The 23,823-nt window shown below is 40.4% G+C and overlaps 1 protein-coding gene across 1 annotated transcript; it reads left to right on the forward strand.

The window, feature by feature from the left end:
• Window positions 1-1,192: 1,192 nt before the first annotated feature.
• Window positions 1,193-20,463, forward strand: MFSD11 (major facilitator superfamily domain containing 11). The gene is made up of 14 exons (XM_048323527.1): window positions 1,193-1,423; window positions 1,611-1,781; window positions 3,276-3,331; window positions 4,327-4,434; window positions 4,853-4,932; window positions 5,031-5,127; window positions 6,795-6,853; window positions 8,859-9,000; window positions 9,801-9,841; window positions 10,610-10,675; window positions 12,616-12,741; window positions 13,639-13,813; window positions 14,817-14,952; window positions 15,468-20,463. Exons 2-14 carry the CDS (start codon window positions 1,686-1,688, stop codon window positions 15,633-15,635), a joined length of 1,350 nt encoding a protein of 449 aa, XP_048179484.1. The 5' UTR covers window positions 1,193-1,423; window positions 1,611-1,685; the 3' UTR covers window positions 15,636-20,463.
• The last annotated feature ends 3,360 nt before the right edge of the window (window positions 20,464-23,823 follow it).

Raw genomic sequence — 23,823 nt, forward strand, 5'->3', positions numbered from 1 at the left:
CACAGCACTCTGGGCTATCGGCCATCCCTCCCAGCTTTGTGCCATCAGCGAACTTGCTGAGGAGGCATCGACCCCTCATCCAAGTCATTGATGAGGAAATTAAACAACCCTGGGGGACACCACTAGTGAGAGGCCTCCAAATAGACCCTGTACCACTGATTATGACTGGGATTTTCCATTCAGCCTGTTCTCAATCACCTCAGTGCCCACTCGTCTCACCCACACGTCCTGCGTTTCCTCAGGAGAGTGTTGTGAAACACAATGTCGAAAACCTTGCTGGAGTCAAGATGGACAATATTCACAGCTCTCCCCTCACCCATCCATGCAGTTGTTTCATCATAGAAGGTGATCAGGTTGGTCAAGCAAACCTTATCCCACTTCAAATCTAGTTTAAATTCTCCCAACAAGCCCTTCTAACTCCTGGGCTAAAATCCTCTTCTCCCTTTGAGACCTCTGTTTCTTTAAACCCTTTACTGTAGACAGCAGAGGTAAAATGTGATGATTTGTCATTTACTTCAATCAATTCTGCATTTCCTTCTCTGTCTTTTTTTGCCAGCATAAAAGTAGAACTGATTTAGTTGAATTCTCCAATTCCAGAGGCCCAACAGAACAAAGGATGGTAACAGGAAAAAGTGGCCGTTTAGTCAATGTCTGATCCTCTCTCAGCTTTGCTGATGTTTTAACAGAGGTCTTCATGACTCGAAGATCAATTGATCTTAAATCTAGTATTTAGAAATATTGTGAAGTAAAAGATTAATGGTATCACTTCCATCCCTGGAAGTGTTCAAGGCCGGGTTGGAGGGGGCTTGGAGCAACCTGGTCTAGTGGAAGTTCCCTGCCCATGGCAGGGGGTGGGACAAGATGGGCTTTAAGGTTCCTTTTGATCAAAACCATTCTGTGATTCCATGATTCTGTAGTTGTGTGGGGTTTTTATTTTTTGGTTTGGTTCGTGGGGGTTTCTTTGTGTGTGTGTGTGTGTGTGGTTTTTTTTTAGTTTGCTTGTTTGTTTCTTTTAATCTTACCAGGTGTTATTTAGTGGATAGAAATTACAATCCTCAAAAACTAGTACAAATAATTTTATTTTAACGACTGGGAGATTTTCACCGCTTCAAGTAGGAGAAGGTTGCTTCGCTGAAACTGCATTTCCCATAGTGCACAAGGGCTTTCAGGGCTGGGTCAGCTGATCGAGACACCGAAATGTTCCTTATTTCCTGTGCACTGCTTGGAAATGATTCGTGGGTGCGAGTGGCTCATCTTTCCTTCGTCAGGTGATTGAGAGGCCGGGGACCACAATCCTGATTTTAACAATGACGAGAAGCGGAGCCGATTAACCTGCTCGATGTTGGGAAAACTGCTCCTTTGGGAGAAAGGGATGTCATGAAGTAACACACTGCAGTCAGCCCTGTTAACTTCATGGGAACAGGTAGAGGGAATTACCTTTTGTACCAGACCTTTTGTTTTTTTTAAAGTTACCGATTTTGTTGCACGTTATTTAAAAGAGTTACCAGAATTCTTGATTAATTGATATTTTCTAGCAGCTAATAAGTAGCCCTAACTAATCATCATTTTCGAAGCTTGCTTTTTTTCTTTTTGCTTTTTTTTTAAAACAGAGGTTAAGAGGAAACTTTTAAAAGAAAAAAGAGTTTTTCCAGACTGAGGCTGAGGACTTGGGAAGAAAACACAAAATGTCTTCTGAAGGAAAAAAGCTTTTCAACATCATTATTCTGGGAGTCTCATTTATGTTTATATTTACTGCTTTCCAATCCTGTGGAAATATCGCGGTAGGTGTGACTTTCAAAACATGCCACATTTCTATCTCATTTATGATATATAAGCCAAGTTATCTTGGCTTGTCTTTTGTGTGCTCTAATGTTGTTTTATTTGGGATTTTCTAATGTTCAAGATACTTTGACATTTTATCTTCTTTTGGTTGTGTTTTAACTAGATTAATGTGTTTAACCAAATAATTTAGCAGGTTGTTTCTTTAAGATAGCATAGCTACATATATAACTGTGCCCGATTGCTTCGAAAGTAGAAAATTAATCTTATAAAATGTTTGAACTTTAAAATAGTACCTGCTTTGACACTTGCAGTGTTGAACAATTGAATTACACCGAACCTTGCATATTCTATATTCCATGTTCTGTATAGTCCCTTTCAAAATATTTGCCTAAGTTATTATTAACCATGCTATTATTAACTAGATTTTCATAATCTAACAAACTAGATATTGAGGGGGAGTATGAGGATAACACCTGACAAATAGACTTCTACAATTGCTAAACTGCCAAGTCACCTTCCAGCTGAAGAAGTTATTTGCTGCTATTTAGTATCTCTTTGCAGACAAAAAATTGAGCACAGCATAATGCAAATTTACTGTTACTATTTAAATTTTTAGACTCCTGCTACTGCCAGGCTTAGCCCTTTAACTTCCAGAGCTGCTTTCAGGATTATTAGTTCTGTGCCTGCAGGGCAGTTAGATTTCAATATCCCTTTTGAGCCCACAGGTCTTACAGCTCTTTTCTTTCATGCAAGAAGAGTCCTTGCTGGGTTCAGACAGATAAATGTCCTTCACTGCACTATAGAAATAACTATTTGGGGTGGTTTTTGTAAGTCCTAGTGCAGTGTGATACTTGATGTGAATTCTTAAGTGCAGCCCAGCGATCTCAGGAATTCTGTGGTGAATTCAGCACCTCACTGAATTGGACTTTGTGATCATGCAATCATGCAATTCATTGTCATAAAAGTCTTAGCAAGTGACTTGTGATCAGATCTGCCAGTCCAACTAACTACATGGTCTCATGAGCACTAAAGCTGATTCAAGGGGAAAAAAAAAGGAATGAGGAAATAACGGGAAGCTGAAAAGAGTGGAAACTCTTATCAGAGATTCACAGTTAGGTCACGTTAAGATTATTCTGAAACTTCTCCTTTTTTTCCCCCATTTCTAAAACTAAGATAGTCATACCTATCTATGTAAGAGAGGTCTTAAGTGAAACAAAAGTTTTGTGAAGTATTTTAGGTCTCTTGCAAAATCATGATTTAATCATAAAGTACTAATTCCTTGTTCAAACAGATGTCTCCCTGCCAAGTATCTCCTGCATCTTTGTTGTGGAGGTGGTGTGAGTTGTAATTAACATTTAAAATTTTTTAAAGTACTTTGTAGTGTCTATTAATGAATAATTCTAATGTTTGATACTGATTTCAAACCGATGAAGGTGTTCTCAAAATACAAGACAGATTCTAATATATTACAATGTATGATCTCTTCCTCACAGCAAACTGTTATCACAAATTTAAACAACACAGACTTTCATGGCAGTGGCTACACGAGGTAATTACACAGATTTTCTTCTTACTTTGCTCCTTGCAGGGTGAACTTAGTTACAGTTTCATCCAGTAGAGAGACCCTCTCGAGATTGCAGTGTTCTGCTGACTTCACAATTTATTGGCAGACTTAAAGCAGTTTAAAACAGGCTTCTCACAGTTCTGCTCTGAATTATTTCCAGTTGAACTACATATCTGGTGTGCATGCTTTCTTTGTAGGGAGAAAAAAGCCACTCTCATCACATTCTCCACATTTTGCCTTAGGAGGCAAAGAAGGTGGACGTTTAAAAATAAATCCAACTGCTAACTCAGGCCTTGGTTGTTTGCCCTTGCACACTCTGTGTTTGTGTAGGACAGGTGGTGTGGATCAGCTCTCAGGAAGTACAACATAAATGTGAAAGGAGCAGTCAGAAAGACAAGCAAAGCCACAATAAGCCATTCTCTTTGTTGCACTGGCAGACTCAAACTTGTCAGGCATGATCAGGGACCTTTTGCATGCCAAATTAATCTGTCATGTAGGAAAACCTGATTGCTCCTTTGAAGGGTTTGCTGTCTTAATTTAAACTAAAAATCCCACTGGGACAAAATATGTCTGTAAAATTTCTGTGGTGTATTTGGCAGAAGATGAAAACCTCGCTGACAGGTAAATGAGGCTCTAGAACATTCTCCTCTAGATGTACAGGGTACAAAATACAATAACTGCTGTTCAAGCAGTTTGACAAGTGCATGCTGTAAATTACAGGATGTCATTGCCTGCAGTAGTCTGGGACTCTACTCAGCACTCCAGGGAACACTGTACACTCCTGTATTCCCATGTGCAGTGCAGTGGGTGAAGGGAACAGAAGAAAGTAAGGAAATGTTTGACCATCAAAGTTTTGCTGTTAAGTTCTGTATGTACTTAACTGAATATTTTGAAATCCACTGAACACTCTTAAATCAGTTATAGTGATAGCCTGTATTTTATTCTAAGTATTTAATCATCTTTATTTTCTATTTTTGTAGCATGTCCATTATTTATGGAGTATTGTCTGCATCAAATCTTATATCACCTTCACTGGTTGCAATAGTAGGACCTCAATTCTCCATGGTTATTAGTGGCGTGTTTTACAGGTAAGTATTAATTTTGAGGTTTTGCCTGCTTCCTTGGAAATATTTCTTTAGTTTTTTTCGCATCTAAGGCTCCTGTGCCAAACATGAAATTGTACTGGCTAAGAAAAGCATCTCACGGAGATACTGCAGATGTGTAACTGCAGAGTACTTCAGCCCATTGGAAACAGCACATTTTTTTCCACAGCATTCCCAGACTTTGCTGATTGTGGAACTGAGGTTATGGTCTCAAATTAATAACTAGATAAAAAAAATTCTATGTGCTTAGAAGGGTAAAAAGATTTTTCACGTACAGCTTGTTTTTCAACGTCCCTTAGGAGAGTTTTAGCTGATTTAGAAGCACCTAAGTGAGGTATCTGATTGTTAAAGAGCATTGTCCACTTTAAGTCAGTATCCAATAAACTGATCTGTTCTGTTCTAGCCTATACATTGCAGTCTTTATCCAACCAGCTACATGGGCTTTCTACACTGCCTCTGTGCTTATTGGCATTGCAGCTGCTGGTAAGCATTGCTCTTACTCTGCTGACTATTTTTTATGATATTGGAATATACCTTTAAAGTATTTTTATTTCCTGAGCAATATATTCCATCTGTTTCAGTCCTCTGGACAGCCCAGGGAAATTGCTTGACTGAAAATTCTGATGAAAACACCATTGGAAGGAACAGTGGAATTTTTTGGGCACTCCTACAATTCAGGTAAGCTTTAGTTGTTAATTTTTCTCTTTTTTTGGTTGCGTACCCATTCTGCTTTTTACATCTTTTTATACGTGGGACACTGCATCCAAAAGTACTCCCCTGGGACCTTGCAGTCAGTGGGAAGGAGAGATGGAAGCAACATTTTTATTGGTGTTGTGTGTTACAGAACAGGGAATGAAAGCTGGATATTGCAATCTCTGCTTCTGAGGTGCTAAAAAGATACATTTCTGTTAGGGGAGCATTCGAGGGATGTAACAGCAATCCTGTTGATTGTGGAGGGCTGTGCCAATTTGTGTCCTTTATTGAGGCAGAAGCTGGTTCTTGCTGCCAAGGTGAAGATATTGAAGTTAGACCTGTCAGTCAGAAGCCAGAAAAGAAATTTTGTACTTGTTTTTGATGGCTCTCTGATATTATTTGAGTTCTGCTTGACTAAAAACATCCACAAAAGGCTCAGCATCAAGCAGGGCAGTGAGAACAAGGCAGTGAATGCTGTGTTGTGGCCATTAAGTGTTTTGTGCAGCATAGTTAATGCCTCTCATGGGAGTGTAATGCCATTAGGATATTGAGAAAATAATGACATTATGCAACAAGATAGAGCTGATGGCTTGAAGAGGGACTGAAAAGGCTGGGACTCTTTCCTGTGGAGGAACAGCAGCTGAGGAGGGTTATACCAATGTGTTACCCAAACATGAGGGCAGGAGGGGAGCTGAGTGTGGAACTGTTGCTCACCAAATGTTGCTGTGCTGGAGCTGGGGTCACTTGGTGAGAGTAAAGAGGGCTGGTTTGAAACAGGTAAAGTGCTTTGTGGGTGATTAAACTTCTGGAGTTTGCAGCCACAGGACTGTGTGTGGAGTTGGATTGTGTCAGCAAGGTCAAAAATGAATTAAAAAAATTCATGGGAGACAGGTGCACAAATGGTTCCTGAAGAGAGAACCTTTTTACCACCTTTAATGCAACAGTTCTGAGTACTGGGAGATAACCAGGGAATGAATTGCAGAAATGCTTGGGGTGCTGAGCCTGCATTGCTAATGCTGCTGTGGGGATGGGATCCTGGTTTGAGAGAACATCATCCTGAACCAGGGGCATACTTGTGTTTCTAAAGTTTTCAGTTCCAGAATTAACCCCTCAGTATGTTATCAGGGTAGCAATTTCCACAAACCCAGCTGATTGTGTGTTTTACAGTGAGTAAAATGCATGGCTTAATATAAGGAAAATTGGCTCTAAAACTCTTTTAAATCATTCATTCAGAATAACTGTAATTTGGGAAGAGGTAGTGAGGGACACAATTTCCTTGAGCTGATGCAATACTTCAGACAAGACACATGACCCTGCAGAGGAAGTATTACAAAATCACCTCTAGAAACATGTCAGCTTTCTAACCTATACCTTTCCAAAATTAGAAGCAACTTAGATGGAGGTTTCCTCATTTTTGCCACCACCTTGTGTCTTGATTGATGAAAATGGAATAGCCAGCACTATGGGGCAGAATCCTCAGATTTGTTTGAAGTTTTATATAGAAAGAGCTGACATGGAGAGTGACTCGTGTCTTTATTTCTTTCACAATTGCACAGCCTTGTTTATTTTTGTATAGAATACTACTCCTGTGGTGCTACAACCCTAACTTTTTCATAGAATGTGTTTCTGACCTTTGTTCTTTTTATTTACAGCTTGATTTTTGGAAATCTGTATATCTACTTTGCTTGGCAAGGAAAAACTCACATATCAGGTGGGTACTGCTTGTTTATATGGCCAACCTTGAAATACAGTAGCATGAATAAACAGATGAAATGGTGCACTCCAAAGTGGCAGGAAGCTTCTACTAAAGCAGACTTTATTTATTTATTGTGGATAGTCTCTTCTTGGAGATTTTCCATGGTAGCTACTCTGGGATTTTCACTGTGCAGACACACTTGTGCCAAAGTACACCTGTTTAGGGGGGAGGTGTTCTGGCTGTATGTGTAATATTATACACATTATCCTGTTCCAAAGTAAGCTCCTGGTGTAGAGTGTCCTCCTAAATCGTATTGGAGATTGATTAAGCTATGAAATAAAGGAAAATAATGAAAACCCATCCCAGTTCCCTTCATGGCAGCACTAATCATTGTGCTGGCACTAAGCAGTGTAGGAGGCAGAGGCTGAGATGGGACAGCACTGCTGGGAGAGCAGAGAAAGAACTTGCTCTTCCTTAGTTTATGAAGACAAACTTCCTGATGGGATTGTAATTAATACTGTAGTTTTTTCCATTTGACACTGGCAAAGAGCAGGAATTGAAGAACAGTGGACTTTATTCATGTTCTTGAGCTGGACAGTGTTGAGAGTGTTTTTAAAGCAAAGATTTAATACTGATTTCAAACTGTTGAAGCCAGGCAAAGTATGGAGGGGGTTTCACTAAAAAACTGCAATAGTGAAAATAGATTTTAATAACAAAAATGAGCATTGCTGGGAAATCAGTGCTCTGTAAACAGATAAGTTTGATTTTCCTGTTCTATAATTACTGATGGTTTTCCTTATTTAGTCCTAATGTAAAATATCTACTAGAATAGTCAATTCTTTTAACCTTTAACAGATGAGGGTGTAAGGAGTAAGATGTTGACTTTTAAATGATAATTATCAGGCTTCAGAAATAACAGAACAGAAAGAACAGTCCACTTCTTGTTTCTGTTAGCTCCATCTTTTCAGGTTCTCCGCAGACACAGGTTTGGTAATGAAACACCAGCTACTTTTTAAAGGTCATCCTCTGCATTCCCTCACCTGTAACACAAAGGCTTAAGTGTTACTGGACACACTTCGAACCTGGGGGTTCTCAAATTCTGTGCATTCCAAACTTCCCTGCTCTGCTAACCACAGAATAGAGCAATTAACTATGAGGCAGTTCTGCTGTTACATTTCCCTCCATCTTAAATGTCTTGAGATTCCTCTTTATTAGAAAATTTGATATTGAACCCTAACAGCATTTAAAAATCAAATCTTTTTACTACCTGTATGAAAATATTACAGGCATTTCAAGGTGTGAAGCACACCTTCTCTTTTTGGAACTGTGATCATACACAAATTATTTTCAGGACAAGCTTGCATTTGCTGTTGAGCTAAAGGGGAGGGAAATCCATTCTTAGGTAGTATCTTCAGGGTCATGCATTAATTCAATCACAACTATTTGCTGTTACTGGCTTTTTTCCCTGCTTAATACTGGTAAATGGGAGTGGCTTTTGTGTTAGATGTGTCTGTGCTCTGCTGCAGTAAGCAGCTTGTTTAGCAGAGTTGTCCCCTCCAGCTGCTGTGACAGTTACTGAGGTTTTGGTGGTTTCAATGCCTCTGTAGTTTCCCAGTCTATGAGTTTGTGATGCCACGGTGCTCATAGTTCTGATGCTGGTCAAGAGCTTCTTTTAGAAATCTGAAGGGGTTTGGGGCAGTCTGTGTCCACTCTGAACTATATAAGTCTTCCAATATGTAATTTCTTCTGCTAATAATTTATGCACTTCCTTTAATTGGCTGCTCCTTGGTCATAGCCTTTGCATGGCAGAAAATGCGAGAGACCTCTTTAATTTGCCGATATTTTATTAGCACCATAAAACTGAGACAGGAGTTTGCCAGCAGCTCCATGTGGAAGGTAAGCTAGAAAATTAGTGTGTGTTAAACGCTGTAGCATGTGTGTGTTAGTTGTTTGGAGGTAGCTGGATTGGTTTGAGTCACTTCTGCACATCTGGTTATGGCTCTTGTTTGTTTTTCCACAGAGAGCGATCGCAGAACTGTCTTCATTGCTCTGACTGTTATCAGTCTTGTGGGCACAGTTCTGTTCTTTCTGATTAGGAAACAAGAGGATGCAAAAGCTCCAGGGGATGATGATTCCACTAATGACATCCTGGGGGAGAGCTCGTAAGTGTTGATGGCAATAACATGGTGTCTCATCTCCTCGTTTGTGCTCCTACTCTGCAGAGGAACATCTGTGCTGGAAACATGATTGTTACCAACAACCTGGAGGATTCACAGATTTAATAGAAAAGTGTCTGTATTTTAGCAATGAGAATGTATGAAAAATAATGTTCTTGATATGGCACATTCTCAAGGGTGAAGTTCAGTACTGCACGTGAAGTTTTTCCTTTGATAAGTTAAGTGCCTTGTGAAAGATACCCTTCACCTCTTCTCCACTGATTATTATGAAACACTTTTATGTTTTCTCTTGCCCTCATCAGCCCAGTTGAAAGGCTGGAATAAGCAGAAAGTACTCCTTTTTTTATAGGTTGTTTTACAAACTGGAACATGTTTTTCCTATCTTCTCTAAATATATATGCTACCCTGATAAATACATTAGAAATGCACAGTTACACAGATTCAGTGCAGTTTTGCCTGAGGCATCAGCTTAAATATTTTTGCTTTATTTAAAGAGCAATGAAAATGTTATAAAAACATCAGTGAGCATGCCTGTGGAAAAAATGTTGAAAGCTGAAAATGTTCAAAAGAAAGATTCTGTTAAGCAAGCATTCACTAGTGTGGGCAGCAAATAGATTTTGTGGTTACTTCAGATCTCAGAAACTTTTAAAATACATTGTCATATTCCAGTGTATAGTACAGGGCTAGAAAATGCACAGAAGGTTTGAAAAATGAAGGTGCCTTCCAGCACAGCAATAAAGTGTGGTTATTCTCTTCCATTTTGACCAAGTAATTTGTTTACCCAGGTCTGCACGAAACAAAATGATGAGAGCAGTGGCTGCCTTCAGTAAGTACAATTTCACATTAGAGTTGCTTCAGCAAAACCTGGCATCTCCTTCCCAGCTCTCTGTGTTTGTGCTGATGATGTGATCGTGTACAAACCACTTCAATCACGTACCTGTGTAGTCCAGGACAGACTTGGAGTGCTCCTCCTTTGGTGTGTTTTCAGATCCAAAGCTGTTGCTTTACAACAGCTTCCTTGTACAGATGAGCACAAAAGGAGCAGGTTACAACTTGGGAAAGGCAGTGTGAGATTGAAAAATAAAAATCAACAAACATATCAAGATAAAAAAGAAGTCATATGGTGTTTGATTTTGTCACCAGTTGATACCAGTTAACAATTTAGAACTGAAGCAGCGGCAGTTTCCTTTGAAGCTTGATGTGTTCTGCCTGAGACTTTTAAGTTTGTTGTGAGAACATGAGGATCTTCACTGAAAACCTATTTATCCTTTCAGGAGACAGTTGCCATGAACTGAAAGTACAAAAATACAGTGAGCAGAAAATTGTCTGATAATTGAAAACTGTGTATCTCCTCTTTAATATTTCCCCTACTACATTTCTTACAAGAAATGAGTTTTGCATGCCACATTTCTTCTAGATGGCAGGTCAGGGTTGTTTTATTTAGCACTCTGCTGTAATAAACAGTAAATAAAACTTTAATGCACAGTTTGTATAATAACCAATTTTTGCTTTAAGCAAAGAGCAAAAGTAAGTGTAGATTATCTTAGTAGTATGATCGGAAGTTTTATTAATTTTCTTTATTATTTCTTTGCAGAGAAATCTATTACACTGAGCTTCACCAAAGAGATGCTGCTTCTCAGTGTTACAACAGCCTACACAGGTATGAAGCCAGCAGAGTTTCACCATGGAGCAGTGGCAAGGCATTGCTTGGGATTTTAACCCCAGACTGGAATTTTAACCCATACCTCTGCAAACATTACTTAGATATTTTAATTAATTTTGGGTTACTCATGACATTTCTGGGTCCTGGTGAGTGTTTCTGTACAGGAGGAGGGGTGCATCCAAATCTGAAGGTGCTGGTTCAGTGAAGTTCTGGGTCCCAAAATGAGGGTTAGACAAAATTTACAGAGCTGGCTTTTAAGGGGTTTGATACTGCACTATCAATAGTTTGTAGACTGTTTAATGCAGTTGTATTGCATTTGAATTAAGGGAATGTTTGTACATCACACCTTCATTAAGGCATGGGAGATTCCTAATGCTCTTCAGTTTAGTCTTGGTTCTATTGGGAAGCAGCTTAGCCATTTTCAGCTGGTTTTTTCAATAGTATTTGCTGTGGCAAGAGTTCTTACTCTTTTTAACAATTTTTAGTTAAACTTGGTCTGCCATCCTTGGACCAATGTATGAGTTGTAAAATAAAAAAATATTTTTGCCATATAAGTGATTCTTCCACCAAAAAAATACTGTAAAATCCTTGAATTGTTTTTTTTTTTTTTTGGGGGAGGGGGGGGTGGTTCTTGCTCCTTATTTGCCTTCAGATGTAGTTTTGTTTGTGATCAAATTAGGGTTTTTTATTAAATAGGTGCACTTTCAGAACCTAAGCTCTGAGTCACTGTTATGAGAAATTACTGTTAGGTGAAAAGAAAAACTTTGATGTGAACAAAATATAAACACTGCACTTTACAGTCAGCTCCTGGTTGAGAAACAGCAGGAGCAGCTCTGGCGTTGGGTTGCTCCAGCCACTAATCTGAGTTATAAATTACTTCACAGCATCTCCAAGTGTTGTGCTAACCCAGATTAACTCACCTGAATTCCTCTGGGGATGGGAATGTGGAGCAAGATAACAAGGGAAGGGAGTCAGTCAAGGTTTTGCCTGAATACCCTGAAATTTGGGGTTACAGGTGGCATAGAAATACATCAGTCCAGACTGGGGAAAAAATATCTGCTGCCATCTTCTGGATCTGGGTCGGTGTTGCCACTTTGTGTAGGAAAACAGAAAATTCCATAAGGCCATCAAGGACTTTTATTCCAAAATTACTGGTCAGGTTTAGAGGCTCCAAGTGCACCCCTATTTTTGAAGCAGTTTATCCAGGCAGGGCAGGGTGTGCTGTACCAGAGTTTGGCTGTAGCAAAAGGCAAAGGATATAAATGAGGAAGTTTTACTTTGAGCTGTTTAGGAATAACAGTTTGCATTGTTTTACATACACTTTTTTCTTGAGTTGGTATTTTTATCCTGATGGTCATGTTAGCTGGACTCAGTGGTGTCACCTTTCCTCACACTAATGGCAATAGAAAGAAAGAAAGAGGATTTTAAGCAAATAGAAGTTCTTCCTCAGCTTAAATTCATTATCTATGTACAGAAAAGTTCATTTTAGGATTCTTTGCTCCTTCTTGGTATTTGGGGATGCAGGGACTTTTAGGAATGCCATAACTTGAAGGGGGGGAAATCCTATACTGAAATTGTGCTTTATTTCATCAGTTACTTTGTGTTATTTCACATGGTATTTGTCATTTGATAAAATTCCAGAGTTCTTGAGAAGTAGAAATAGAAACTGTGTGTAGGGGTTGTGTCAAGAGTAGCAGCACTGAACCTGAGTGCCTGTGACACCAATTAGTGACACTTTTGTAATGTGCCTTTTGTGAACTGGTATAGAAGAACATAATAATTACAGAGTTTAAAATCCCCTCTTTGCTTCTATTACCCACACCTTGTTTAAATATATGATTTAAAGATACCTGAGGGGAAATCAGCCTTTAGCATAAAGATTTTCTCATGACTTCCATGAAAGTTCAACTGTCAGTTCTGTTTGGTTTCCTTCCAAGGTTTGGTGTTAACGTTCTTTTCTGGAGTGTATGGAACATGCATTGGTGCTGTGAACAGGTTTGGCAGTGAAGAGAAGAGCCTGATTGGTCTCTCTGGTATTTTTATTGGTGTTGGAGAAATCTTGGGTGAGTCTGAATTTGCTGCCTTTTGAGAGCAAAAAGGATTAGGGTGATGTAGTTATTCAAAGTGGGGTGGGGTTTTTTTTGTGTTTAACTCAACAGTGTGTTTTGAGCTTCCAGCAATAATGATGTGAACACAAAATGAAATAGTAGCAATAGAATTGGCACTGTGGTTCCTTACTGCACTGTGAGTTGTACCTTACACTGTGTAAAGTGGATGTAGACCAACATCTGATGCCTATGAATTCTGATATTCTGCATTCTCTTTGGGTTACTGTGGAGGAATACACAGACTTAAAATGTGAGAAACACTGGGCTGCAGTGTTATTAGGGAATTGACACCGTTTTGCCATTTTAAATGCTATTTTGAAATAGTATTATGTTTGCATTTTTATTACTTCTTGGGTGATAAAATTTTCAAATTTTTGAATAAATGGTTACACTAAGGATTTCTTTCTTTAAAAAGTTTGCTTGTGTTAAATGAGGTGTGATATTTGAATAAATTTGGATGCAGGTAATATTCATTAAGTAAATATTTCTTTTTTTTCTGTAGACTCAAGTACTGTGGTGTTTAACAAAAAACCACTGTTCATTAGCAGCTCAGATCCATTGAGTTGCATGGGTTTGCAATTAAGAGCTGAGCACAAGGCTGTCCATTTTCACTTAGTGCTGTTGCAATACTGAAGGAAGCTGGCTGCTGGTTAAATACTTGCTAAAAGGTGAAATATCTTCATCAGCAACCATCTGATCAATCTCCTGCCCCCATTTCCCTGGCAAACTCCTTGGGGCTGTTTGCATGTCAGTCAATCTTTGTTACCCAGTGTGGGGACGTTTATAATTTAAATTGTTGGGATTTCAATCTTCACTTCTGATTCAGTTTTCTCCTCGTTTGTGCTCCTGCAGGGGGAGGAATCTTTGGCTTGCTGAGCAAGAAGAGTCGCTCTGGCAGGAACCCAGTGGTGATGCTGGGCATCCTTGTCCACTTCATAGCCTTTTATTTAATTTTTTTCAACATGCCAAATGATGCCCCCATCGCTCCTATGGAAGGAACAGATCAAGTTGCTTATATGATTCCAAGGTATGTGAGATTTTTTTTCCTTTGGCTGCTGTAACTCAGGATGTACGTGAACAGCAGAATTTTCTCTACAGAGAATTCCTTGAAGTTTTTTTCTGTGTTATGACTAACTCCCTAGAAAAAGCTTTCAGGAATTCTGTTTTTATTAAAGGTAGATATTCCACCAGTGCGCACCCAATTAAGAAACTTGAATGGCATAAGAATAAAAAGCCTGGGGATGAATAATAGCACCTGTGTCACTTGACAACTGATGTTTCTGACATGTAGCACAATAGCAAGACCAGCATCTAACACCAGTAGGTGTTAAGAATTCGGTTTATTTCAAAACAGTCTTGGGCTCAGTTTTACATCAGGGAGCACCAGCCTTGCACTTTTGCACTGGTTTCCAAAGTCTTCCAGTGCTTATTGTCAAATTCCACTTGGTCTAACTGCATCCTGTCCCTTAGAGCACTCAGTGTTTGGGGGAAGAATATAGAAAGCTTTCTTACCTCATCATTACAGCTTTCTTTTGGGGTGTATTTTTGCCATTTTGTGTGAAAATCCTGTATTTTCAGTTCTGCAGACCCAGCTGCTAACTTGCAATTCTAAGCATTTGTGCCTGTGCAGGTGACTGGTCTTAGCTGGAGTATTTTTCTGCCAAATGAGTTGGTATTTCTCTAACATTCCTGCACATTTTGTGAACTTGCCATGTGGCTCAGCTTTTAATCACTGCTGTGTGGGCTCTGTGGCTCCAAGCACCAGAATGAGTTCTTTTTAGAGATTCTGATTCAGTGTAGAATTGACTGCAGGTAACAGTATTAGAAGTCTTGGCATTCAAGAAACTAAAGCTGATGAAACAGCCACTCTTTTTGCCAAGCCAGGCGTTCCCAGTTCTTTTCTAGGGAAATTAAAAGTGTGATAACTTTCTTCCATTCTCAGTTTCCAAATAAGTCTGCCAAAAATAGTTTATAGATGTGTGAGCTGTTTGAATGAATGGCTTTTAAATTGGAATTGCTTTCTCCTTCAGCAAAGAGGTGGCCATGCTCTGCAGCTTCCTGCTGGGGCTGGGGGACAGCTGCTTCAACACCCAGCTCCTCAGTATTTTGGGATTCCTGTATTCAGAGGACAGTGCTCCTGCCTTTGCCATCTTTAAATTTGTTCAGGTATTTCCTAACTTAGCTTTTTGGACCTAGGATTGTTGGGATATTACTGAAATACTGGGTTAGGCTTTTAATGAGCTAAAAAAAATGTTTCTGCAAATTATTTCATCCTGAATTTTGGTGTAAAATAGTTTTGTGATGCTGGAAACAGTTTTCTGGGCTGTGATCTTCAAGCTTTGTCTGTGTTGTTTCTAGACAAAGTGGTTTGAAATACCAGAGATTTTGGTAGTGTTTTTACCAGTTTGAAATACCAGCTTGCAACGCTAGAAACACTTTGGAGTTTGGTGTTCATTTTCTACAGTTGTGCACTGTTTAAATAACAAGTAAAAACTAAATCTGTTGTGGGACATGCCGAGGCATATGTTGAGGTATAATGAAGCCTTAGGATTGTCTGTCTACTACAAAAGCATTCTGAGAGCTTCATATTAAACTGTCTGTGTCAGTTTGATAATCCTTCTGTAGCAGCACCAGCCTGGAAATCTCCACTGATAATCTTCTCACTTTGTTTTTCCTCTCAGTCCATCTGTGCTGCAGTTGCCTATTTCTACAGCAACTACTTCCTGCTGCAGTGGCAGCTCCTGATCATGGTGATCGTGGGCTTCTTTGGAACAATCACCTTCTTCACAGTGGAGTGGGGAGCAGCAGCAGCCCTGGCTGCCCGTGGCTCAGACTACAGCAGCATCTGATCCCTGTGCCAGGCCTGCTCTGCCAGGAGGAACAGCACAGGCACGATTTTTGGGAAGTGTGAAAAGGTGAAAGAGGTCGAGTTGCTGCACAGGTTGAGATGGAGGAAGCTGCTACTTCAGTCCAGCTGAATGTGAGACAGGAGGGGAAAAAAAAGCCAAATTTGAAAGGCTTTTTTTCCTTGCTTGGATCAACTGAGCGTGGTATATGTGTTGTTAAAAGTCTGGTATTGGAAATGGAAGGAAATGCAGGAATCCATGTATTGAACAATTCTCTTCTGAGATGTCCCTTTCAGAATGTAATTGCCTAATTTCACTCTACAGTGCACTACAGAATTAGTTTGGGGGTTTGTCCCTTAAATTATTTTTCCTATATTCTGGTTCTGCAGACATTGGAATTCCTGTATAGAATGAGTGATATTTTTATAAGGTAGATTGAATTGCAGATCGTGTCTGCGCAGCTGAGAAATCAATTTGGCATTGAATTTTTCAACAATTAGATGTGAGGAAGTATTTCTGTGGGAAATGTTGCCTTACTCTGTATCTCTCAGCTCCTTGTTTCCCAACCATTTGTTTATTAATCTATTTCATGTGCCCAAGTTGTCAGATCCATGGGGTTTTTTGTTTGGTTGGGTTTTTTTTCTGTTTTGGGCTTTTTTGGGTTTGGTGTTTTTAATTTTCTTGTAAGGAAGTCGATCAGGTTATAGTGTTACATGATAGATTTTACCAGAATTTGAGGAAATGACCCTTGGCCATCTGAAGGATGGGATGCCAAGGCCTGTAAAATATTGATGATGGAAAACAGCTTCTGGCTCAGCATCTCAGAATTGAACTGTTGGGAATTGTGGTGGGAAAGGTGCTGAACCTTCCTCAGGGTAGTGCTACATGAAGGACCATAACCCATGGAGGACCATAATCCATGGCTTCCCTCCCAGAATCCCAAATAGTTCTTTTGAGTTCAATGGCATTTTCATCATAAAATGATGAAAATCTGTGATGGGAGCACAGAGATAACTTTAGAAAGTACAAATGGCCCGAGAATGTGAACTGTCAGAATCATACTGCAGTGTTTATTCTACTGCATGACCTGAAACACTGGTCCTAAATTGTTTTATTCAGTCTGTTTTGGGGAAAATGTACTGTAATCTTCCTCCACCAAATAGGAAAGGAAGGTTACTGGCATAGTAGCTACATTTTAATCCAGAACTGTTATAGATGATGTAACAGGCAGTGACTGACTGACTCACCTTGACTTTATCTGCCTACACAAAACTCTGAAGTACTTGCAGTTATGTTTGTCTGGTGGGCAGAGAACAGGCATGGAACACTGAGAAGGTGTTTTTAGACACTCCATGGAGCTATTTTTAGAAAAGCACCGTTCACCAACCCTTTTTTATGCACAGTCAGAATATGAATGTTTTATCTTTAAAGACAAGTTTAGAAAGACTCGGCTGGTTACGTGTCAGTAGCTCCCACGTGTTGTAACTGTGTAGGAGCTCCCAAGGTTAATCCTGGGGAGGGAGGGTGGCATCTCCTGTGACATTTGCTGTCACTTTTGCTCTCCAGGAGCAGTGTCACAGCTCCCGTGGAGCACAGCCCTCGTTGTGCACAGCCAAAGAGCCCAGAGGGATCTTCTTACAGGGATAGAGAAAGGGATTTTTAAATTCACGGCAGGTTCTTGCTGTGTGATCAGCAAGGTGTTGATGGAGGGGTGAGAGGGCACCTGAACACCCAGCAAGCAGAGAAATCTGTGAGGACAAGCAGGAGAGAGAGACTATGGGTATTCCCAGGAGATTCAATGAATGATGTAAAAGAGAATGAGGCAGAACGTGTATTTGAGTGAGGGGTCACCAGTGCCATTCCAATTTGTCAGGCAGCCTGAAAAAGCATTCAGTGTTCAATCAATATGTGATTAATGGCACCAGCAGCACTGCAAAGTCTCTCTCTCACCCACTCCTGTTACCCTGCAATTTGAAGCATACGGTTTTTATATACTGAGCATTACAAAGGTGTGGATTAAAGGATGCTGCCAGTGATTAAAATTCTCTTGTTGCTACACATTTGTATTTTCTCCAGAGGACCAAGAGGGATAAAGCTTTTTTTTTTTTTTCAGATAGGGAATTACTGATTTTTTTTTTTACCTCTAAACCCTTTCTGGGCCCTATTTTCCCCCATCACATTAATGAGAGCAGAAAGACATGAAAATTCACAAGGAGCAGTTTTGTCTTTCAGTGTATTTGGGTGAAAAAATGATTCTTGGGCCTTGTGATGATGAGTAACTTATGAGTGCATTTTAAACAATGCCATTTAATTGTAAGTAGGTTAGGCTCTCATGAGGTTGCTTTTTTAATTGATCCCTTTTAATGATGAACTTCTGTGATGTTCATTTGCCACATAAGAATTATATGAACTATTCTATTAGAAATGAAAAGTGCTATGTTTATGTAGTTTCAAAAGGCACTTTGAAACAAACTTAGAGGGATACTAATGAATAAGGACTTGTGGGTTTTCAGTACCTCTGTGAATCTGGTGCTTTACTTTTTTTTTCTCTTTCTCTCTTCTGGTCTGCCTCAGTATCAGATAATCTTAGAAGGCTGCTCAGAACTATTTATAGGGTCATTAAAGGGAAGTATTATTGCTCTGTGACAAGTTCTACAAGAAATCATGACAATCTCCAAGCTGCATCATGGATAGCTATTCTTTATTACTATTAACTGTGTAAGTATTGCTTTTGACATTTGATCTGAAGAGAGAGGCCTCGGTTACTCTGGCTGCTGCTGACAGATGATTGCTTTTCACTTAGTGAAATATTTTTTTGATTTGCCAAGAGGTGAAAAATCCTCTCCAATATACACAGTTGTTAATTTGGTTGAAATTTTTGGTGTAGCAAGATAAAGAGCAGTAACACTGACATCCATTTATGATTCCATCTCTTAATCTGTTAATCATCATTTACCAACCACGAGGCTGCACCTCCTTCATTTCACCTCAGTGGCCTTTGAACAGTTTCATGTTAATCTGAATTGGGAGCTCACTGTTAAATTAAGTGGGATTGGAAAAAAAAAAGCTTTTGCTTTATCTGTGGCTTTGTTTTGTATTAGAGATTTCATCTTTATATGCAAAATTATACATTAGCTTGCTTTGGTTTATTAAAAAGTCCTCTTTCATTTTTTCCCCCTCATTCTTTTAAGGTGTTACTAAGGTTTAATATCTTGACATATCACATCCTCAAGTTTTTCAAACAAATGCTAAACAGGAAATGAAAACTGATTTTCTTGACAATTGAGTGCCAAATAAGCTGCTAAAAAATGTCTTTAATGAATCTCATATAAACATATCTATATTTTGTCTTGCCAGTTGGTTTTCATTTTGATACATGGATGCATGGAGAATTTCTACAGCTGTAGACTTTGTTCATAATTAATGATGTGGTTTTACTTCTGTTGTGTTAATTTCATTAGGTACAATCTATGTTAGCGAGCTGAGATAAGGAAAAGAACCATTTATAGTTTTTTTTAAAATAATTCAAATCTATAATTTTCTGCAGGTACTGCTAAACTCTTAAGGGATATTAAAAAAAAAAAAAAATCCCAAACAACCAGAACCCCCAAAAATCCTTAACCAAGGTCCCTATCTTAGCAGAAACCCTCCTGTGGTACCGCTATGAAAAACAAGAAGTCTTGTGCTGGTAACTTCTTTGAATGTTTGTGACCATTTTAAAATATACTGGACAGAGAACTTCCTGGTGGGGTTTGCTGTGACTTTATGGAAAGTAATTTAAATGTAGAAGGCCATAAATTCAGGACCATGTGCCAGTTAAGCAGACTGACCTCTGGACTTCCTTGGAATTCCACAAGCTTACTTCAGATGAGGAATGTGGTTCCCTGGACTCCAGCCTAAGTGCCAGTAATTAATGCACAGAGGGATGTGTGAACAGAACCCTAAATGCTGTGTGTTAGGGCAAACACTGTTGGCTGTCAGTATAAATAGGAAATGCAATGTTCAGCATCATGCCAGGAGCCACAGTACCCACCCTGGACCCAAAGTGTGCATGTGTGTCAGTGAAGGCATGACCTTACAACCACAACCATTAATTTTCCTGGTGAAATGTGTGTTTGAAGGCTTTATCCACACCTCTGTTTTCTTTGTAGCCCCACTAATGTTAATTGAATGGCAGCAGCAGTTAATACCACGTTTTCCATTATCTCTGTCTAACATGCAGACAAAAATAATAAAAGATGGGATAATTTAGAGATGGAGCTGAACTGGGAAGTTTGCTCCTTTACAAGGACCTTGCCCTTCTGATATGACCGTGCTGGTCCAAAAGCAAGATAGAGACTGTTGTGATTTTCGTGGATAAATTCAGAATGGTGCCTTGATAAATTTAGTTTCAGAGGTTGTGTTAGTACCACAGAGAAGCACCAATAAGAGTGGGGAAAAGGTCCTTAAAATGCAATAAAGAGCAAATCTGGAAGAGAGAATTAGTCTCAGTGGGCACATGAAGGGGGTGCTTTGTTCAGCTGAGTTTGTGCATTGGAAATCGAGATTTCTGTTTAGTTCATACTGCCTCTGTTAAGTTGGTTATCTCTGCTGTTAGAAGTCTTCCTCCAAGCTCTCCTTTCTCTTTTGTTTACATTTTGATGCCGTGCAGGAGTCTAAATGATTGAAACCTTTTTTTACCTTAATAAAAGGTGTCCTTGCGTTGGAATTGGTGGTAATTGAGAGCAGGCTCCCACAATGATTATCCTTAATGGAAACGCTGATTTCAAGTGAGTGTACTGCCTCTTCTTCTCATGGTCACAACCACGCAAATAAAAGCGAATTACAGACATTGTTTTTGTTAATAGGCTCGTTAAGTTGTCGGAATTGTTCTTGTCACTGTTGTAAACAGTCGTGCCCGGGGCTTTGGGAGAGGGAGGCACAGTCGGAACTGATGGCTCTTGGAAGTGCTTTGTTAGAGCCTGCTTAGGGACACAGAAGTGTTCGGTTTAGTGCTGAGGAGTCCTTGGGAAATGCTTCATTCTGGTGTAGACACGCACCAGTGAAGCGTCTTGGGGAAATCAGTGGCTGCTTCAGCCTTAGCCTGTTCCCTTACCCTGATGGAGAGCCCATCTTAAGGAAACAGATGCTGTTGTTAAGAGTAGAACATGTCTGAATGTTGGTTTGGGGCTTGTTTTTGTTGTTAGTTTTCTTTTCCAGTATCCTTTCCCACGATTTCAGTTACTTTCCTCCTAACACAAGTGCTCTTGTCTGGAAGACTCCACAAAATCGATCGGAGTCGCGGAGTACTCGGGTCCTGCTTATCTGAAATTAAATGTGGCTGTGCAGGGCTTTGTCCAGGGTAAAAGTCAGGATTCAGTGCAGGCTCCATCCTGCAACTGCCGGGAATGGAGGGAGCAGCAGGGAACAGCTCTGCTGCCTCTCATTTGGCTGGATAATACATGAAATAATACAATTGCAGAGGTGAAGGTGCTCAGGGAAGGTAACAAGGAGGAGGCCAGTACAGATGAATTCTGCCTGCTGCAAGTTTTTCCTTGAGATTCAGTAATTTGAAGATTCGTCAAAATCCACTGTGGTTTCACCAGTGGGATCTTTGGATGGCCTTGGCATTCTGATTTCCGAGGGAAAGAATTTGTATTCAATACCTGACTGCACAATCCTTTATGTGAACAAATAGAAAAGAACCTTGCAGGTTAACTTTTGCTGTGCACAGCCTTTTGAGTCTTGGATAAAAGGACATTCAGGAGTTTGCACTTCAAAGTTAATCATGAAGGGAGGGAAAAATAGAAGGTTTGTGCCTTAAATAAAATTAAAAAAAAAAAATCTGTCATTCTGTCATATGAAAAGGAAATTGCTGTTTAAGGTCACCTAGTGAAATTAGCTTCAATTAAGCATCCTTTGTAAACGCAGTGCTTGTTGTCAGAGCCACTCATCTTGTGCTAATGCCTGACCTTCTGAGTTTATGATTATTAATCTGTTTAAAAAACCCTAAACCACCTAAAACCGAATAGGTTATTATCTGTGTAATCAGCTGTTGAAAGGAGCTTCGCCACCATACATCATTATTTGCTTTGTGCTCACCAAATTGTGACTGACAAAGCATTTGTTTCACAGCTCCAGAGCTGAGTGATGGTGCTAAGGAGGTATTTCCTCTGTTGGATGCTCCAGCCATGGGATTGGGTGTTGGGGGCTGAAAACAGAGGCAGTGGAGAGAATCAGAAGCTGCTGAAGTGTCCCTGCCCTGTTCCCACTGTGATGGAGCAAAGTGCATGTGGAGGATGGCAGTGAGTGCTCAGCCTTTCCCCTCGCTGGAATTTCTCCAAGTACACATCTAAAACTTGCAGGCCAAACTTCTTAAACTGCCTTTCTTCCCATGATACCTATTCCTGTAAAATATCTGTATAGGATAGAAATGGCTGCTGTGGTGTGTTCCTGTGCTCGGCTCCACACAGGGCAAACCCAACACGTCCAGCTGGTGCTTCCATTTCGGTGTTTTCTCTGTGTGGAGGTGACCCAGCCATGGAAGTGGCTGCTTTTCCTCCCCTGCAGGGCTGGCATTCAACAGGCACTTGTGCTGTAATTGGAAATTCTGGAGAAAATAGGGCACGAGTGAGCCTGAAAAATGAATATTCCAGCGCTTGCATTCATCTGCCACCCTTACCCCACTGCAAAGTGAAAGAGAGCAGCGATCACAGGCACATCTCGACGACATTTATGAATAATTATCATAATTATACTTCACAAGAGCTTAATTCTGCTGGTTCTCAGACGTGGCAGTGAGACACGAAGCGCTGCCCTTCGCAGAGAGAGGCAGGGACAGGGCTCAGCACCCGCAGGCGTTCAGCGGGACCCGCGTGGGACTGCGCCTGCCCACGCTCCTGATTCCATAGACACAGGAGGAAAAATGACTCCAAGGGACAGAGAGAGCATTATGCACACTGGGCTTCACTTGGAAGCAATTGCATTTTAAGTTTGCTAGCTGGTAAAAATGTTTATGATGTTGTGCAGCAAACAAATAAACCACCGGTGGCAGGGATTGTGAGGGGGAGGATGGCTTGAAGATGCTTCCAGACTGAAAAGTTCATGTTCTTCTTCCTTCTTGGATTAAACACCTTTGTGCCGAGGGACATCCTGGTGTGTTTGCCATGCTGATAGTGAAAGTGCTTGTTTGGGTGCTGTGGGCCTGTGCCCTCGCTGGGGCTGGCACTGCCTCGCCTGGCAGAGCTGTCACTTGTGCTGCTCCCAGTGTTGGGCAGCTCAACCTGCCTTGGTCACCAGGTGTGCTTGGGGAACCCAGTGGGTCTGCTGCAGAACTCCAGGCTGATGGATGCATTCCTGGGGCTGACACAAGGCCACAGACAACCAGATCCCTTTTTTTATCCACTATGAGCTTTTTCTTTCACCAGGCAGGGGAGGTTTTGCTTGGCATTGGGTGACTGGGCTGGTGAAAGGGTTCCCAGGCCATAAACTGGGCAGTTTCACACACCCCAGTCTGAACTGTGGGGGAAAAAAAATATATATATACATGGTCTTTCTTGGCTTTCCAACAATAGCTCACCCCCACTCTGGGTCTGGATTCTCTGCAGGATCAAAGCCAAAGATTTCAGTTTGTGAGGGAGCCAAAGGCTGTAACAACATGTGGTCAGGAGAGGTTGGTAAGAAGCCAGGTGGGAAGCAGAGGGGAGTGCTAAAATATGTAGGAGGAAAACAAGAGGATTATTTTTCATATTCAGGCAGCCAGGAGTTCTGGAATGATGATGTGTTGATAGGTAGCAACACCGAGGGATCAGCAGAGCTCGGGTTCTGCTTGTCTGTGAAGATGAACCTGTGAGCCAGCCTTGTGCAGAGCACAGAAAGAGCTCTCTGTGCCTTCACTGCCTTTTGAACTCACAGCGTGTCGTGGTGTGGTTTGGTTTTCCTCTGCGTGAGCATGTGTCACTTCATTTGGAGGAGAGAGAAAGGTCATGTTGCTCCATTAAAAATTAAACTTCTTTTCAGCTGGTGATGAAGTTGTTAAGGTGGCAGATGCTCAGGCTGTGGAATGAAGGAGTGGGAATGCCCTGGGTAGTTTTAACCAGCTGAAAGTGCAGTTTGATGGTCAATATTTTCCTGAGGGGATATATTTAGTAAGAATGATGATGTTCCCAAGTCATTGACTGAAAGTCTCAAATGGACTTGTTTTGTTTCTCGT

This window comes from Corvus hawaiiensis, chromosome 19, assembly GCF_020740725.1.
Source record: "Corvus hawaiiensis isolate bCorHaw1 chromosome 19, bCorHaw1.pri.cur, whole genome shotgun sequence".
NCBI classification, from domain to species: Eukaryota; Metazoa; Chordata; class Aves; order Passeriformes; family Corvidae; genus Corvus; species Corvus hawaiiensis.